Below are 20,241 nucleotides of genomic sequence, written 5' to 3' on the forward strand. Positions count from 1 at the left end.
CAGGCCTAGTGGTGAAGTTTGGGGACTCAGTGATTGGGTGGAGGTCCCGGAAGCAAAGTCTCATAGCGCTTTCATCTACTGAAGCTGAGTTCAGTGCGCTATCAGAGGTTTGCAGAGAACTGGAGTTCTATGTGTGTTTGGTCGAGGAAATCTGTGAAGAGGATTGTCTGCCCGTTGTGGTGCATGAGGACAATCAACCATGCCTTAAATTAGCTGAGACAGGGCAATTCAAGGCGAGGACCAAACATTTGGACATACGGTTCCAGAATGTATGTCAGAGCGTTCATGAGGGGCTAGTTGCTCTGAAATACTGTCCCTCAACAAAGAACCTCGCTGATGGTTTCACAAAACCATTAACCTTCCAGAAGCATGAGGAGTTCTGTGAGGGTCTGTGTATGGGGAAAGCATTGATGGCTACTGTCTCCAGACGCAGGACAAGAGGGGGTGTGGAGTTTGGAACTGACAGGGTCAGAACTCCGAGGTGTCCTGTGTCTGGGAAGGAAAGGAGGGGGAGTAAAAGGAGGAGCCTGTCGCAGAACAGTGACGCACAGCAGGCGTCTCTCTGTTTCCAGACTCACTTTCACTTTTCGCTGAGCAGCAGCTGAGCAGCAGAAGCTGCGTGTGTGCTCTTGGAGCACGGCTGAGAATGTCGGAAGTTTCGGACGGATTTATTGCCTTGTAAATAAACGCTTTAGAGATAAGAACCGAACTGTCTCTGGACTTGATTTATCCCTCATCTCACACGGACGGGACCGCTGCTACTCTGCTCCCTGCCAGGTCAGCTTCTGAACAGAGCTGCGCAAAGGGAAGCGTGACTGGACGCAGGGTTTGATTTATGCAAAGTCAATACCTTATCTTTATTTTCTATTAAATACAACTGCCTCTGTCAAGCAAGCAGAGATCACCCCCCCACTTGCAAGGAGGCATTAATTACCTTTCTGGCCCACCCAGCTGTCCCCTCCCTGCTAGTTTTTTATTACCCAAGAGGGGCAAGGGGTCAGAGTGCAAGTGGTTGCCCTCACTAATCCAAGCAGACCCTGTCCACCTCCTTAATCCTTACTATCTGAAACCAACACAACAGGTCTAGACAGTGCTCTGGACACTCTTTGAGATTCATCTGTAATAACAGTGGAGTCAAGAACCTGGTGTATGGAAGTAATTTTGTCATCAAAATGCTTTGCAAATAAGTCACAGGGAGCTACTGTCTGTTCCACCTCCTCCTTCAGGCCAGATTGTAAGTGGTCCCACACTACTGGAGAAGTTCTGCCAGATGGCATAGTGAGGATGCAATGGAGGCAGCAAAGTATTCCTCTTTTGCTGCCTTCACTGCCACTAGGTAGGCTCGATGATGATTGCATTTGATTTAATCTTTCCTCCACTTGCGTTCAAGCAGTTTCCCAACTTGTTTCCTAACCCTAAGCTCTGGAGTATAACAGGGAGTCAATCGGACTCCATGAAGTGAGAGAGGGTGCTTAGGGACTATCCTGTCAATAGCTTGAGCCATTCAGATAGTCCAGAGATTGTTAAATCCCCACAAAACCAGCAGTCTTGTAGTCCTCAACACCACCTCCAAGAAAAGCTCTGTTAGCTCAGGCGGTAAACCAGCAGAGCCCCCAGTCTATCCTATTCCCCACCCCTGGACAGAAAGCCTAGAAACAGAGGGGGTGATTTCTATAAACCACATCAATTTCCCCTCTCTGACCCTCAGGTCTGTCTTAATATTGCACCAAATACCCAGGGTAGCCACACTCTACTCTTCTCACTCACCCAGGTCTCAGTGATACAGACCAGATCAGCCTTCTCATCCACAATCAGATCATAGATGAGGGAGGTCTTATTCTGAAACGACCTAGCATTTGACAACAGCAGTCACAGACACGAGGGTTGGCTGACAGGACAACCACAGTTCCCCAGGTTGGAGGAGGGATTGGCACACAGCCACAATGACCAACTGCCTGTGCTGTGTGCCCCTTACCCAGCCAGCCCCACCTTTCCACACCATGCCTTCCTCAAGCCTGAACCACTGTGATTGCTACCCCTACTCTGTCCCACTGCTCCTCTATTTCCAGGCACATCTTTCTTTTATTTAAAGCAAACCAAAAATTTTAAAATCCCACAAATTAAAGTCATTTAAAACATTTTAAACAATTGCAGCAGTAAAACCAATAACACAGTCCCGAACAAGAGCTCTTAGACCATGGTGATCCAACGCACGTCTCAAGGGCCACATGCAACCCTTGTGGGTGGGCCTTGGCAACATTTGATACACATTCCCCCCCCCCCCAGGTAACTGAAGTTCTGGGCTTGGGGAAGAAGGTGTGATAGAGCTCTGACCCAGGTCCTAGAGTTTTGCTGCCTTCTTCCCGAAGTCTAGTTAGTGCTTTCCGAGCTTTGGGAAGGAGGTGGGAGGGCTCTAGGACCCTGCCGGACCCCTTGTGCTCCCAGAACCTTGCACCTGCTTCCCAAAGCCTGGCGCCTCACTTACCCAACTTACCCAAGGCAGCACAAGAGCAGGGGTGGGGTGGGCACACAAATTTTGGGGCATGCTTCCTTTCCCTGCAAGACAAGGCTGTATGTGGCCCACGAGTTCCATGCTGAAGTACACTTGGTATTAAAAGTTGGACTGCCCTGGCCTAGATGCTGCCAAATTGCTCTGTGGCCTCCATTTTTCCATTTATATATTTCATATTAAAAGTATATGAAATATACCTCTTCAGTATTTCAGAAATCTCTAAGCAGTGTGCAGTCCCCCCAAAAACAAGCAATATTGTTGAAACATTACAACCCCAATCACTAAAATAACAATTTAGAAACACATAAAAGCATTATTTAATTGCTGGATTTTCAGTTCCTCATCCCCCTTTGTTTTCTGAGAGACGAAGCCATGCTGATTGTGGAAACCCTCAGAGGCCAAGAGGGAACAGGGTGTGGGGAATCTTGCATTTTGATGGACAGGTTTAGCTTTTAATCATGGTGAATAATTTTCCCAGTGCATTCCAACCTTCAAGTATTAGAATGATTTCAGAAGCATATTAAAAAGCAGGTTTCATAGGGCCAGATTCAAGCACCCAATCCCCTTAACTGCAGCCTGCACAAGGACTCCCGCTAGTGCAGTGGGAATTCCCTCCCTCCCCTTGCTTCTCTCAAGTCCACTCAGGAGGGTCAGGAAAATGTCAAGAACAGCATGCGGGCAGACAAGGAGAGATCATTCCGTTGGGCAAGCAGAAAGGCTTCTGCTGGCAGAACAATATCCTTAGTGCTATGTTGAATTTTACCCATGGTGTTGCATGTTTATTAGTCATTTTCTTAACTTTAAAAAAGAAGACATCTGCTGGCAGTTTTGTAAGAGACAATTGTCTTCTAATGAGAAGCTTGTATGTACAGAAGAAAAAGAATAGGGTTGATTGCTTACAATCTAAAAATAAATAAATATAACCACATTTTTGGATTATTTGTGTATCTAATTGCTATGCAATCAAAACTATGTGAACTGTAGTTATTTGAAACTACAAAATGAAAGGCAATCATTTATGGGGGAAATATCACATTCACATGCAAGCCTGCCTGAAAATTAGAGTTAGGTGGCTCTTGTGTTTAATTATAGGTGTCTGGAAAATAAAGTTATGCTTGTGTATTAAATGAATGAATGTGACCCTGAAACATCAGCCCTGCTTTGTTGTTGCAGAGCAACTGGCACAGAGGAGAACTGAGTAGTGTTGTGTATTTTGGTGATAAGGGACTATGTCAGAATGGCGGTTAATTACCTGCTTTGTTTGATTAAGGAAGTAGTGGCTCTGCACTTTTCTTCCCACCAGTGACAGCTTTCAGTTAAACTTGTTTTAAACTCTGATAGTGCCATCTCTCTTTTTCTGGAGATGAAGAAATTTAATACATTTTAAGCATGCTTAGAGGCAGCATTTCTTCGTGTGAATATAGTGTTTACTACAAGGTGTGTCATGTTTATGATACCAGGTATTCAGTAATGAACTAGAAATAGTTATACTTATGGAGAGAGCAGAAAATGTTTGATTTAGTTTGCAAATAGTTAGATATCTATCTAGCCTAGAAGCATGAAATCAACTAGAATAATTGAGGAACTGCTCAGTAATTATGCAATTAACTTTGCTTTAAAGTATCCTGCTAGTGATGTGATTTTGGCAATAAAGGTTTTTCAGCAAAGAATACCCTGAAATGTAAGAGAATGTTTTATTTTGCTGAGAAATTTGTATTTCAGATGCCTTTTGGAGGTATGCAAGAACTTTGCAGGAAAAACACTTGGTGTCGTTGTCATAAAACTTGATGCTAAAACCCGATACTTCTAACTTATAAGCTCTCCCAATTGTTTTTTGAAGTATAATAGTAGTAGAGCTTTAAACAGTGGCATAGAAGTATTTGATAGTCTTTACTGGCCTTTCTTACATGATTTCTTCACAGAATTGTAGAATTGTTTGCTATAATATTGCAACTAGACAGCTAATGGCTGATAGAGGTGGGCTGGACTAAGGCCACATGGTAAATCCTCGTCTGATTTTTCCAGTCTGTTAACACGCCATATCAGCTCTTTGTGTCATATTCCTTCCCTTTGGCACTGGAGTGATTGTATCTCTTGCAAGCCAGCTGTAGGGCTGATGAAGGGATGGAGCTTTCTTCCACCTCACCTCATTAGTGGAGTTCTGTGCACTCATATGCACAGAATCCCTGGTTGCCTATGGCAATCAGTTGAGTTGCTAAGCACTAAGCTCTCTTGGTTCACTTCTTGATGGGGTATAGGCTTTCAACACTGTCCTTCTGTTATAACTTTGGTTGTCCATTCTGATAATCAAGGTACTTACATAGCTTTGTGACTCCACATATGTTAGAATTACCCTGGGTTTCAACACGCTATTTAACCTAGTATGACACCTTGAATACACCCCCCATGCACCAAATCCTCACTATGTGTTCATAGCTGTTCTAACCTCAACTTGTAATGAAGTTTTGGTCAGTTTTGTACTTAGAGATACTATGGTCTGTGAAATTTCATAGTAGCGATAATTAGTAAGGAAGGTGACTCAAGTTCATATGAACCTTGATCATTATGTATCTAAAATACTTTGGTACCGGTAATCTATTGCAGGAATTATGGTGCAAAATGAGATAAATCTAGAAGCTGAATCTGATTCAAAGTTGAGCACTAATGATCTGAGAACTACTAGAAAAGACAGTAAATGGGATCAGTACTCAGGTTGATATCTAACTAGACCCATTGAAATAAATGCATTTAGGTTGCTTAAGTCCATTGTTTTCAATAGGTCTACTTTGTGGATAACATTGGATAGCACCCTCAGTTTTTGTGAAAATAGGGAGTTTTGGTTTTTGGGTAGTAACAAAACTCAGTGGCTTTAGAACTATCAGAATAAGGAGACCAAAACTCTTTCGCATTTGGGAGTTCCTCCTGAACACATTGACGTTACCCCTACTTTAAACTTTTCAAGCATAACTCCCAAAGCAGTTTAGAAAATGTTGAATGATACAGTAGTAATAAAGATTTATAAGGCATAGCAGAATAAGATGAAAACAAAAGAGCAACAAAATCATGGACAAACACATCAGTCAAAACTAAACACCCTGAAAAGCCTCAGTGAATAGAATCTTTACCTGAAACTGAACAGCTTCTCTTGGGAGAAAGTTCCAGGGGCAGAACACCACAGCAGAAAAGGCCACATTTCCCCCCCTGCCCCCACTGGTTTTGCTGGGGTGCACAAAGGGATTGTAATACCTGGCATAATAGTGATTGGGCTGTGAAACAGATTGGAAACCAGTAAAGCTGCTTCAAGGCACAGATATTAGCCCCCTGAAGTCCACTTTAAAACAAATAGCAGGAGCCTTTGTATATGTATTATTATTATTTTAGTTGATCACCTATTAAGTAATGACTGGTTTGAAACCAGACCATTTCTAGATGGTTTCATTACCACTATAGCTGTAAAGAAGAAAAACCTTGAAAATATACTATAATCTCATTATACAGGTGTTTTTCTATAATATGTACTTGAAATTTCTCTAGTTATTTTGGGCCATGTGCTTCAGCCTTTTAATTGCTGGTGCTAGTGTTTAGTATGTTATAGCCAAATTGAGCACTTGATTAATATGCAGTAAGAGATTTTCAATATTGCTGCATGATTAAAATGTTGCTGTTTTAACTTGAGTTTCATGATTTAACTTGATTTGGGGTTAATATTTATGAGCCTGTTAAATTGACATACTACTGAGGCTATAAAGACAGATGTATGAGGTAGGGAAGAGCTTAGCAGGTTAGATTAATAATGAACCCAGGTGCTGAATTTTTACTATTAGTTATCCCACTCCCTCCAAGGAAACAAAAGTGGCATAGAGTGGTACCTTCGTACTCAAACAGCTTGGCTCCCGAACTCCGTAAACCTGGAAGTGAGTGTTCCGGTTTGCGAATGTTTTTTGGAAGCCGAACGTCCAGTGCGGTTTACGCGGCTTCTGATTGAGTACAGGAAGCTCCTGCAGCCAATTGGAAGCTGTGCCTTGGTTTCCGAATGGTTTCGGGAGTCGAACAGACTCCTGGAATGGATTAGGTTTGAGAACCAAGGTACCACTGTATATGGTTCTGTTTCCCATTTTTAAACCCCCAAACAATACTGTTAGGTTGTGAGTTATCCAAGGTCCATTGAGCTTTGTGACTAAATATAGATTTGAACCATTGACTCCTGGGTCCTAGGCTAGTACTCTGATTACTTCACCACTCTGGTTATAATGCCTAGGTCATCAAAACTGGGAGTAGGGAAATCCCAAGTTGAATAAAAATAAGGGAGCAAAACCTTACCTGAATAGCCAAATGCAAACTGATGCTCAACATCCACAGAATGCTTAGTGCTGGTGTGTGTGTGTGTGTGTGTGTGTATGTTTGTATGTTTGTGTGTGTGTGTGATGAGGACAGAAAGTAATGGGGAAGGGTCATATAATGAAGAAACTTGAAAGACTGCATGGCTGGCAGAAAAGCCACTCCACACAAAACACTTCATTGCATGTTCTACATGTGCTACACCACCATCTAAATTATATAAGTATATGGAACACCAGTTTTCTCTTGCTTCATCTTTTATGTTGTACAGTTACTCTCTGCAGATGACTCTTCCTGTCAGCAGCGAACATCCCAGCTAACCTGCTTTGTGAAATATACACATCTTCAGCAATACATTAGCAGAGGGTAGAACAATCACTGTGTTCTTAAATGTCATGTTATAGAATTACTTCTGCATTAGGAAATGCTGCACTTAGTGCATAATTTGTGGCCTTCTTGCCAGATGGTGGCACACAATACTTGCATCAAAACTCTTTGGGATACTTAATGTATATTATGTATCTTACTTCTAATGTGACAGTTAAATGTTAACTGTCCATGTATTGATACAAAACTTTTTATTGCATATCTTCAATTTTGAAGTCAAATAGAATTGGGGTTCCAAAGCCTGTCAGTTGGTCAAATATGCCTTGATATGGATAGAGCCATTGTGTAAAGCGAGATGAGCGTCGCAGCCCATAGTCGCCTTTTACTGGACTTAACCGTCCTGGGGTCCTTTACCTTTACCTAGAGCCACTGTGTAAGTGGTTTTAGTTCTATCATTTCAAGACAGCAATGGCTAGAGTTAGAAGCCCTTGCTCCTCAATTCTTAGGTTGGCCATTTAAGAAACAAGGCTTACCCGTGGCAATTTCAGGATTGTAAGGTGCAGGATGAATAATAATGACTGTACTTGTACAGCAGTGAATGCAAATGTATTCACACTATGCCATACATCTACACCCCTTGATAAGACCATGGAAGGGTCTGGCACCATTTTGGAAGGTTCATTCATCAAGTCTGCATACACATACATATGCTGTCCCACATAGGCAGTGCATACCAGATCTGGCACTTTAAACATACTAGTAATGTGGCTTAAATGATAAATGCTGTTCATGACAGCCACTTGCATATTTTTACTAAATTTTGTAAAAAAAATAAAATCAGAATAATTTCTGAAGCATCTGGACAAAGTTTGGGGTAGAATGGAACTATATACAGTTCTTAATAGGACTTTTCTGTAGACAAATTAGCTACTTGCTTCCAAAGTTGTAGTATAAATCCTTTAATTCATCAGCAGTACTCTGATCTTTCCATGCCTTTCACTTCTGATTTGTAATTATGTCTTAGAATATGTGGGCTGTTTGCATAGGAGTTTTTGTGCTGTAAGTTTAGATTGTACTTTGCTGTGAAATGTCAAATTATTATTATATTTCTGTTCAATATAACATGCAGTGGTTATTTGTTCTGAATGGTCCCTTACATTCCCACATATGCCCCTGCCTCAATCCAAGTGTTAGATAGAATATTCTTGAAGGTCATGTCACACTCTGGGAGAAGTATTTTGTATCCATGAAATATTTACTCTTAGTAAACTTGGAACTGCTGTCACACCAGCAATCACCTTTAAAAGTTCCCCCTCCAAACCAGGTTTCCAAGTGAATGACAGTTTGACTTGTGCAGATGTAATGCTACTTACTCTGTGTTGTGTCAACTGCTGTTCAGAATAATAGTGATAAATTTCAATTACTGTTACAGTAAATGCCCTGCTCTTGGGAACATCTGTGGCTTACACTCCTTCCTCTACCTTGGTGCATAAATGCTCCCTCTTGTCTATTTTCTGAGCTTAGCTATAGCTGTGTTAAATCTGAATTGGACCTTTTTGTCATTTGTCTTGTCATCTGACCATAACCTGATTGGTTGAATTTTTTACAAACTAAAAGGTTATAAAAGCCTTCTTCCAAACATTCAGTAAATGTTTCACAGATAGCATAATTGAGACTTGTATGGTACATTTGTATGTAACGTACACCCCATTCCTAAGTATGTCTATTCAGAAGAAAGCGCTATTGAGTGTACCCCACATTTTCTCTTCAGATTTGATGGGGAAACTTCTGAAGTTTCAACCAATGACCCAGGATACAGCCATGTATTGCCTATAAAAGGGGGCACTAACCTTTTAAGATCAGAGAGACACATTTTGAATTTTGAAGGGAGTGCTGTGGACATCAGTCAGAGAATGTTTGACCTGTGGGGGGGGGCACAGCCAGTGTTGGATATCAGGGTCTCCCATTGCAACAGTGCCCTGTGCAACAACAAAATTTGGTGCCCCTCACCTCTTGTGCTTTTTTGTAAATCATAGTTGTGGCAGCCCTGAGGCTCTGTGCCCAGCTGTGAGTGAACCAGTTGCGCCCCCCTAAATCCACCACTGGCATAACATAACACAAAGTAAGAGAGAATATAGTCATTGCCTCTCCACCCCAAACACAACAACAACCTCATCCTTTCCACCAGAAGTTAACTATGTAGAGATCACACAATATTGATTTTTCTCTCGCTGTCTCTCATCTACCAAGAAATCAGTTACTTCTCTGGATGCAATTGCATTTTTATAACTTATAAATGGATCAGGTATCTTAACAAAATATGTTGCAGCTAAGACAACTCAAAATAAATATGATGGCGGTGTTTTTCCCCCCAGGAAGAACAAAACAGAGGAAAGCCGAACTGGGAACATCTGAATGAAGACCTGCATGTACTAATCACTGTGGAAGATGCTCAAAACAGAGCAGAAATCAAACTGAAGAGGGCTGTAGAAGAAGTAAAAAAATTACTGGTACCTGCAGTAAGTAAATATATTGAAATATTCATGTTTTATGATGTGTTCTTTAAATTGGGAATGAGAATATTCAGATTAGGTTACATTCTTGTGAGTGTAGTTTCAGAGTGGAGTATTTTTTGATGTACTACAATGTCATAAAGGATATTAATAGGAATAAATCTATAACTTGTTCAAAAGTCAGATTTCTCCTAATGGAAAAGGATAATTTATAATGCATTCCCATAATTGAAAACTATGGGTCATTTTAGAGATCTTTGACCACAATCTAGAGAACTGTGTGAGGCTGTTGACATAAAAACAAAGCAAACTACTTTTTAAACTTGTGAAACTTAGAAAGTGATTCTTTCAAAAGCATGTTTAGCACGTTACAGAGGGAAGAAATGTCAACGTTAAGAGAAGAAATGTCAAAAGTTCAGAAAGCCATAAGAAAACACTTGGGTACACCTAAAGTAACTATCTGGGTTCTATGCTAGATGTGTAATTTAAAACGTGGGTGGGGCCTAACAAAGTGTTTAGGAAATGTACAACTCCTGTCTAACTACAAATAAACTTCACCAGTTTCTTGATGGTGGCCATAATATTTATTTGGCTGCCACATGTGAAGAATCAAGTTTTTATAAAATTGATTTGCTGAGGTATTACTAAATAGGTCTTTACTAATTCTACATATTGCCAACAAGACATAGAAAACTAGGAAATAGAAATAGAAATGTATGAATGAGATCACTTTAAGGTTGCAGGTGTTCAAACTGTTTTTGCTTTAACTTGTTCAGTGTTTCCATGAAAGAATGAGCAGAATTCACTGATTATAAGGGGCAGTGCTAATTTTCCATGGAACAAAAATTCATAATTAACTTCATGGGTATTCAGTTTTGGAGTTGGAGAAATTCCATTTGATGTGTGTATGTGTAGGTGCATATATAACATTATCAGGTTATGTGAAATTTGAGAGATTTTTACAAGGAAGATAAGCACAATGCACTACAATTTTCAATGATAGGTTTTTAAAATTAAATTTTATTGTTGTTAGCTGCCCTTAGCCCGGCTTTGGCTGGGGACGGCGGGATATAAATAAAATTTTATTATCTTTATTTGTTTGTTTGTTTGTTTGTTTGTTTGTTTGTTTAAATGAAGCTGAAGTATTTGTCATATAGAGGAAAGAAGTAGTATCAAGTACAAATTATACATTAGTACCACAGAAAAACATGTTTGGTCAGTATAATTTAAGGTATTACTATACTAGACAGAATGGTTCAGAGTACATTTTTCATATTTTTAACAAATGATTGAGACATTAGGAAATTTCACTGAAGTTCTTTTTAGTTAGACCTTAATTGGAGAGAAAGGAGCAGAAATACATAACTGCTTTCTTCATCATTTACAACTACAATTTAGTAGCTGGTTGATAGTTTCATAGAACTTCGTTTGAAACTGATACCTTAATATTAAACATGTATAGATACACTAGGACTGTCAACTGATTGCACTGTACTGTACTTGAAGCTGTCTTCCTTTGAACTGATTAAATTGATTAAATTAAAAAACCTTTCGCGTATTACAAAATCAACTTAGATGCCCTTTTTACAGCACATGAAGCATAAGAATGTATAATTTAATGAACAATAAAATATATTTTTGATTTTCCTCAAAATGATGATTAGCTGATCTGCTGATTAAAACCTTTTAAAGCTTAACCCAGTTGATGTCTGACAATGAAGTGTATGTGTTTCAGTGTTGCATGCATAGTCAAATAGTTGAACAGATCTTGATGCATTTGGAAGTGTATGACTTTAAGATTGTTGCAATTTTAACTGGTACAGCTTTCATTTGGGAGTCAGCTATGTTAAATTTATTTTGAAAAGTTAACTCAAATTATGAATGTGCTCCTCCAGAGATAATGATAGGTTCAAATCAGGATATAAAGAATATGGTGTGCATAAAGGAGAGAATATTTGTGATGCATGCAAGTTGCAGATAGTCAGCTCCTAATTTCACTACAAATCAAGTTTTTGTGTGTGTAAATCATTGCTTAGTTCTGCTTGATAATTTGAATCATTCTTTTTTACACTGTTCATTGTTTTAGCACATGCTGGTTTTTCTCTGTCTCCATTTCAGTATTGGATTTTCTTTGCAAGTTATATTCTTTAGGAGGTTATGAATGAATATTTGTACAGTCATGAAAAGGAAGAGGTGGTTTGAGTACCTTGTAGCTAAATGTTAATGACTATTGCTGTATATATGGAACATGGAGAGGACCATATTTGTTATTAATAATGTCATAAGAGTGAAGGGACAATGTGCATAAATACTGGTCTTCATTATTCCTCTTTATAAATTGCTAGGTTGACTTCCCAAATGTGATGTTAAAGTAATGGAAGTGTTTTGTTTTGTGAGTCTGCCACTAAACCTCCCCATGCTTTTTATGCTAAGAGTGGTTCTCTGTTTCATTGTAAATTTACATTGGTTCTATGTTAACTGCCACTTACTTTAGAAGTATGGAGTCAACCTCAGAAATAGTTGCTTGTTCTTCCTCCTTAATCCCCTCTTCCCTCAAGCCTTTACAGCACTGATACTAAAAATGATTAAGGTTAACCGGGGTTCTAGTTTAACCAAGGTCTGAAACTGCATTTGCAAATGGTTTCAGAAACTCACAAATCATAAGTCACACGCTCAGAGGCATGAGTACAGTCAACAAGACTAGTAGCCATTGATAGCATTTTGTCCATGCAATTCTCTTTTAAAGATTTCAAGTTGTTGGCTATCACTGTATCTTGTCAAGGGGAGAATGCCATAGTGCTACTATGTGTTGTGTGAAGACTTCTTTTTTCTGTTCTGAATTTTCCAATGTTAAGCTTCATTGTCCTGAGATTTAATACCATCTTCACACCAATATTTTATCCACCTTTTCAATGTTCTCCCCCTTAATGCTTTTCTGAACTATAAACCCCGCAAATATTACTTATAGGGCAATTTATCTAGCCCATTTCTGAACTTTGCCCTTTCTGAACCTTTTCCAGCTCTACAATAATGTTTTTTTCAGGTGAGGCAACCAGAGCCACACAGCATATTCCACATGTGGTTCCACCTTAGATTTATATAAAAGCATTATGTTATTGACAGTTTTATTTCCCATCCCTTTCCTAGAGTTTGCAATTTTCACAACTGTTGCACACTGGGTGAACACTTTTATTAAGCTATCCACCATGATTGATTTTTTGGTTGTTCACAATTCACACCTTATTTGTGTACATGTGAAATGAGGATTTAATTGGGTTGTGCCTTAATCTGCATCAGTGCACACGTAGCATCTGCCCATTCAGCTACCTTGCAGAAATAATTTTGACGCTTATTGCAGTCTCTTTTTGTTTTAACCACCTTAAACAATTTAGTGTAATCAGCAAACATAACCACCTCACTGCTGACATATAACTCTAGATCATTAATGAATAGAACAGACACACAACATTGCATGGCTTTTGGAGGTCACTGAGCACCATCAGTTCTAGCTGGACTGCTGGTGGAGGGGTTACTCCCTCTTGGGTTTTTAACGTTGTCGTGGTTTTTTTTTTTTTCATACCTTAGGTTTTGCTCAAATATGCTGATACTTCCTTCTTATTTCTCAACAGCTTTGCTTTGTCTCCAGTCGTGTAGTTTACTATTAGAGGAATAATAAATTATTCACAATAGTTAATGCAGTTTAGGCAGATCAAACATCTGGTTTCTTGGACAGTTTTTACATGGACAGCAGTTTGTTAATTTTGTAGGCTTTACATTTTTTCCTAAGAAAGATCTCATGACATCCTGTGATTATATTGTCAAATTTTATTCTATCCTTTTTGTGGTAGATGGGGCCCCCAGGAATGGGTTCACCTGGAATACCATAGGTTCCGCTTAGGTGGTGAATGCCTCACAAATGGTTTAGGTGTAGGTAATGTGCTGCTAATCCCACCACACTTCTAAGAGTTGTTTCAGAACAGAAAATAATTTAAAGTGGCATGGTTTGAATAAACAGAACTATGGCTCTAGCCATAGTTTTGGTTACTATAACATAGCTTAATCTGTATCCACCAACAGTTGAGTTTAATTAACAATAATTCAGTCCAGTCACCCTAGGGAATAGTTGAAATATCCACTGTTGCAAGGAGAATATTTAAATCTTTAGCTCATAAAATGGTAGGGGTCTAGGGATACTTAACACGTTGAATTTAGATTTAGAAGATCCTGATTGCTTCTCTTAAAGTTAAGTATCAATGCCAGCAAATCAGAGTTCCCAAATGCATTCTAAAAGATGGAGATAAGGCCATTTCTTCTGTCAGGAATGTACTCGCCTTTGTGCCTATAGCAGAAGCAGGTTTTGTTCAGCATAAATATTTTTTTAACCTTGGACTATTGTACTTGGACTGAAGTATGCATTACAATCAGAGTGCTGGTTTGTTAGGCCCCTTATTACTGGCCTCTAGTTGATACACCTCTCAGCCACAAGACCTCAGACCTGATTTGATGCCAGTATTTTGCTGTTTTTTTTAATGTAGTACTTGGCTGCTCTGCTTGGTTTTACTTTTGCCAGTTCAGGCAGTCAAAACTTTATAGTATAATGTCAGATGTAGTTGTGGCTCATAAATGCAGGTGAAATCAAAGAACTTGCTTCTCAGTTAATGATGGGAACAGAGATTGGAGAACTGTAAATTATGTTTTACTTCTGCATTCCTTTTAATAATTGAATTGGCTGTTATAATAGATCCATCTTACATTTAGGAATTTTTTTTTACTATCAGGTGGTTCTACAATCTCTTATTTGGCTTCTGGTCAAATGAGATTCACAGAACCTGGCAACATGCTCTGTAAGTTGCATCAGCTTAATTTGCAGAAGTTCACTTGAACTATGTGAGTAGTGAGGGCCTGCAATAAAATAGTGTTGTGCCAACCAGGCTGAGTATCTGTAAGAAGTTGTAGAATTAAAGGAAACTGCTTTAACATTTAAGGAGCATAAAACATGGTTCCTTCTTATAACAAGCAAGCCGTAGTTCTCTTTCACGCCAGTGTGTTCTGTGACAGTTCTAATATGTTAATGTAAAGCAGAAGTAAAAAGCTTCTCTGATTTTCTTTCTTCTTTTTGAACTAAATTTACTTTTGTAATCTGCTAGACATTTTGACCAGATTACTGAATGAGGCTGAAAATAAGATTTACTAGTACAGTGGTCTTATTTTAACAGGACATCTCTAGTAGTGACCGAACCTAGTTGCAAATTACGAAGTCATAAATCTGCTACAGCAACTTTCTGAACTATGTTAAGAACATACTCATTTGTAATAGTGAATTTTCTACAATGGCAGGAATCGGACTAGATGAGGTTGATCCAGCTCTGATTCCACGCAGTCTTAAAGTTGGCAGTGGTGTTTGCATTTTAAATGATGCTGCTCATCTGTTTTCTGATGTTGCTGCACTTGAGCAGAGGTGGCACAAAGAACTTGGAGGTAGTGTAGGATCATATTTGCAAATGTAAAGCATAATACATAGGAGTTTTGTGCATCTGCTTCACATGCTTTCTGTTTTCAGTGATGGTGAAGCTGCCATAACTCCAGACTTTTGCAGACACTACCACAAAGTATTCTGTGTCCAGTTGTTCTGGCATTTTATCTCCTTCCATAGAACTAAATAATGGCATAATGACCAAAGCTTTGAATATCTATATGGGAAACTCAGGTTTGATATTTGCTTACCTGTGTAGCTCATTAGTTAGTCCTGATCATCAAATTACCTTGCAAAATTGTTATTTATTAAAATAAAGCCACAGAATAACTAGCTTCCTATCTGATAATTATACAGGGGTCATAACTTGTATCCTGAGTAGCATATGCAGGGAGACATATTTTCTCCTGAGTTCTTGATAACACTGTTCTCTAGAGCCATTGCAAACCTGTAGGCCTCCGTCTTTCAAACTGCACAATCTAAAAGACTTGCCTATCTACTAGTAGTGATTTGGTTGACACACCTGGTCGTACTGTTTTCATCTTTCTTTTGCCTGTGATCCGGACCCTATGCCATCTGAATGAGAAATGGAGGTTGCTTCCCTGTAAACGGAGTTCTTCCCAAGTGCCATTGTCTAGTCAGGTATCCCTACCACTTCCCTCTTTTGGGAAATATTTTTTTATTTACTAAAAGATAGAGAAGCAGAGGGACTGAACAGTAGCTCTGCTTTAAAGACTTTATCTCCATGTGTTGGATGGTATACTTCCTGTGCATTGGTAGTTAAAAGGTTCCAGTGCTCCCACCTATTACTTGGCTAGACAGGGTCACTTAGGAAGAATTCTCCTAACAGGTAAGGGACTTCCCCTTTCTAACTCCAGTTTTTGTGTCATGTTCCAGGTCTTCCAAAGGTTGATAAGCCCCTCCCAGAAAAAGTAAGTTGGGTTGTGATTTTTCTGATTTATAGAGAGAAATTTAGTGGTCATTCTGCCTCTTCATGATTTTATAAAGGGTTGGCTGTGTACAGTTGTAGTTGCTTTATTTTCCAAGTCATCTTAACTTGTGCAGTTGCAACTTGGTAAAACTGACTTATGATACTATATATTCCACTAAAATGGTAAAAAATTGATATTTTTGTGGATTTATTCTGAGCACTTACATTGTAAATGGGAGAAGCTAATATTTGAAGATAATAGTGGTTAAGTTAATAAAATTTAAAAATCCCAAGGACTAGTAGATGGAATCCTAAATGGAATATATTTGAGAATTTAAAAGGTTCTAATTATGACAATGTCATCTTCAAACAATGCCAGGCTGTCTGGCTTGATTGATCTGTCTGTTGTGCTGAACATTTGCGTGCCATTTCATGTTCAGGCATTTACTGATATAAATAGTAAGGACTCTTTTCTCTAGGATAAGGCCCTCTTTCACAATGAGAAGTACATTAATCATACTTCTATTTTTAAAATCCATGCACTTTAGGACTATTATAAAGTATGCAGTTTGGAATAGAATGTTGTCTTGTCAGACACATAGTTTGTACCAACAAATTTTAAGATTTAAAAAGAGAATGGGATGGCTAACAAACCACACCAATGGCTGATGTGGAAATGAACAAAAATTAGTTAGCTCTGGGCTAAACTGTAGGGTGATACCATTGCAGCATAGAACATTATTGAGGGTTTGCTCCCAAAATAGATGTTAGGAAACCACTTCTGCAATAAGTGGGTGGCAGCAATCTGTTGGCACTGACTGCATAGCATTGGGTTATTTTAACCAATGAACTGTACTCTGGAGTATTATGTAAAATCTTTTGAGCTTCAGCTATATTTGTGGCAGATATTTGCATATTAAAACATAGAGCAATGGATGAAGGATGGTAAAAAGTACTAGTTGAAGCAAAGGGCAGTGGAAAATAACTTACAGATTTATCCATTTAATGGAGATTGTGACAATTTGCTACAGATCCGGATGACCACTGGTGTATAGATCAATATGTCAATGCTAGCTTCCACCTCCTAAATTTCATTATAGACTTGTATGCAGGAGGTGCTATTGGGAATCTTAAGTTAGAATCGGGGGAAGGAGCACTTGGCTGATATTCCGTTACCTCCGAAATACATACTAAGCCCATCTTCTCCACACCCACCCTTTATCTAAGCATGCATTGTGCATTCTGATATGTGGGGGCTGGGTTAGATTGTCAAATTACTCAGTCAACATCACTCGGTTAAATTAAGAAACTTCATTTAGAATCAGGAAAGAACAATATTGCAAAATATAAGCAAAATTTTGAATAAGCTAAACTAGAGAACATCTAATAGGTATTCCAGACTTTCATAGTCATGGGTAACTATTATTCAAAGATGAGTTTTCCTTATCGAAACACTGAGTCCTGTGAGCTTGGGGAAATGTGGATACAGTGGTACCTTGGGTTACATACGCTTCAGGTTACATACGCTTCAGGTTACAGACTCCGCTAACCCAGAAATATTACTTCGGGTTAAGAACTTTGCTTCAAGATGAGAACAGAAATGGCACGGCAGCGGTGCAGCAGCCTCAGCAGTGGGAGGCCTCATTAGCTAAAGTGGTGCTTCAGGTTAAGAACAGTTCCAGGTTAAGAAGGGACTTCCAGAACAAATTAAGTACGTAACCAGAGGTACCACTGTAAAGGGATCTGAACTCGCTAGTCTGGAGTAAGAAGAAGGCCAAGGGGCTTTTAGTCCACATACCATGGATGAAAATCTTTCCACAGTCCGATGGGACAGAGTACTGACACCTGCAGTTGTATGCTTCACATGTGGGAGGTAGGCAGCATTTCAAAAGTAAAGTGTAATTTGATGTAGCGACCTGTTCAAATAATAAAGCAGTCCTGTGTTGGGTGAAGCAGCTCTTACGGACCTAATTACATGTGGCATGAAAATATACCAAACTGAATCCTGATACTCTGCCCCTTCTAGGAAAAGCTGCTTAAGGTAGGGGTAGTTTGGAGGTTAGAATGAGAGGAAAGGAATGCTTAATGTTTTGCCTTCTTACGACTTGTCTGTTCTAAATCTTTCTGCTTACCATTTGGTTCACACATGACAGTGATTTGAGAGTGTTCTGGACTTTTTTTTCTTGGAACACTGGGATCTGTTGTTGAATCACAACTGGCTTTTTCAAAAATGGTTTTCAGAACACTGCAGGAATGGCTGCTTGAGAAATCCAGTCCTTGTTGAATATGCAAAACTATTATTATTATTATTATTATTATTATTATTATTATTATTATTAAATTTGTTAGTTGCTTTATCTTGCCCATGGCAACCCAAAGCGATTTAAACCAAAAGCCAAATACCCCATGCCCAAATATACATTAAAATTAAGGGGAGAAATACATGAAAAACACTCCACCCGCTTCTAAAAGGCCACAGATAGTTCAAATGCCTGGTTATAGAGGAAATATTTTGCCTAAAGATATATAGTTGCATGTTCTTTGAATACTCAGTTAATTGCTTTGATTTTTTTCAGAAATAAGCAGGCAGATAAGTGTGCGTACATGCGATGCACAGTAAATATCTATGTTTGATATCTAGACATCAGTACTTCTTGGAGAATTGAGCTCATTGAATATATCAGATAGGTAGAAGGCACAAAAGTGTGTGAAAGCATTCAGGTTTACTCAGAGAATAAACCTAGTAAAATGAGGGATGGGAGGGCTAAGATTTATTTATTTTATTTAGCAGAATTTGTATAGCACTTAATCATCAAAGCCTCTAAGCGGATTAACTTACAAATACTCATAAAATTAGATGTTGAAAGCCAAGTCAGATTCACACATCTGGGTAAACAATTTTTTTATCAGGTGCCAAAAACAATACAATAGATGTTCCTACGTAATATGAATAGGCGGGGAGTATAGGTGCTGCCACACTGAAAGATTGATTCCTTGCATGTGCAGAATGAATATTATGTGGCCCTTAGAGAAATAGCAGTTCCACAGATCAAGTGGGCAGCTCTGCAATGTTCGACAGAGATCACATCGGAGTTCAGCATTCAAATTTATGTCCGAGGGTTAATACCTTTAAAGCATAGAATTGTCATGATGTATATATAAGCTACCAAATCTTTTCTTCCCCAAACAGCAATAAGATAAGATTACCAATCTTAATCATAGCAAAAGCGGATGTATAGAAGACTGAGGACGATCATCATAATCTTATCCCTAACCATTTGTAGAACTTAATTTGCTACCAGCCTAGTTTAATCATCTTAAAACTGAGGCATGCGTCTTTAATCCTAATTCGAAAGCTTGCCCTAACTTTAGTATCCCATAATCTGTTGTAGATACCATAAATTCCTTTGATCCATAAAATGATGTATAGAAGAGGCCTGTTTTAAAAAACTTAAATGGAAAATACACCAAGATCTTTTCATAATTAAATTAACTATCGTGTTTTTTACATTGCTTGTCTTTCTATTCTATGTATCTCTTATAGCAACCATAATTGAAGATTAAGACAAAACTAATTTAAAACAGATTGAAGTGTTCTTTGTCCCTGATCCCCTTCTTACAATGTACTGTACAATTATCCTGAATAACTCCTTAGGTGTTGTGAAAACAAGGAAATGTTTGTTTGCTAGCTTATTTACATCTTTTAAAATCTGTTTCTTCAATTATTATTTTCTCTAAAGTAATGGTAGTTGAGCACATGTGCCACATGTCAGCAAGATTTAAGTGTAATATAGTAGAGCTATTGTCCAGTACATGTGTAGCATATCCTTTTAAAGTGTTGGCTCGGGTATTGCCTCTGTTATAGCGAGCTGTAGAATTATGAGCCAAGTTTTCATCCTGTCCTGCTCATGTCCAGGAATACTGCAACTCCCTGCTGCCCCTGCCACTTGTAGTGTTACACCTCCTGTCCCAGTACTCATGTCTGACTTAGAGTGATACATGCTTGACTTGACTAAATACTTCAATTTTTCATTCATGTCCTCTGAGGCATTTCTGTTAAAGAAGATCACAATGTTGCTTTGTAACTAATGTTCTAAACTTCATGACAGCATAACCTAAAATTTACCTTTCATATTTTGATTCTGAA

The 20,241-nt window shown here is 38.7% G+C and overlaps 1 protein-coding gene across 10 annotated transcripts in view; it reads left to right on the plus strand.

Moving 5' to 3' along the window:
- The window catches only part of QKI (QKI, KH domain containing RNA binding), a 107,248-nt gene that overhangs the window by 53,486 nt on the left and 33,521 nt on the right, over nucleotides 1-20,241 (plus strand). For all 10 annotated transcript variants that reach the window (XM_053382353.1, XM_053382352.1, XM_053382354.1 and 7 more), the window contains exon 4: nucleotides 9,553-9,696. In XM_053382353.1, coding sequence (XP_053238328.1) covers nucleotides 9,553-9,696 — 144 coding nt within the window. The remainder of the gene's footprint in view (nucleotides 1-9,552; nucleotides 9,697-20,241) is intronic.

This window comes from Podarcis raffonei, chromosome 3 (assembly GCF_027172205.1).
Source record: "Podarcis raffonei isolate rPodRaf1 chromosome 3, rPodRaf1.pri, whole genome shotgun sequence".
Taxonomy (NCBI): domain Eukaryota; kingdom Metazoa; phylum Chordata; class Lepidosauria; order Squamata; family Lacertidae; genus Podarcis; species Podarcis raffonei.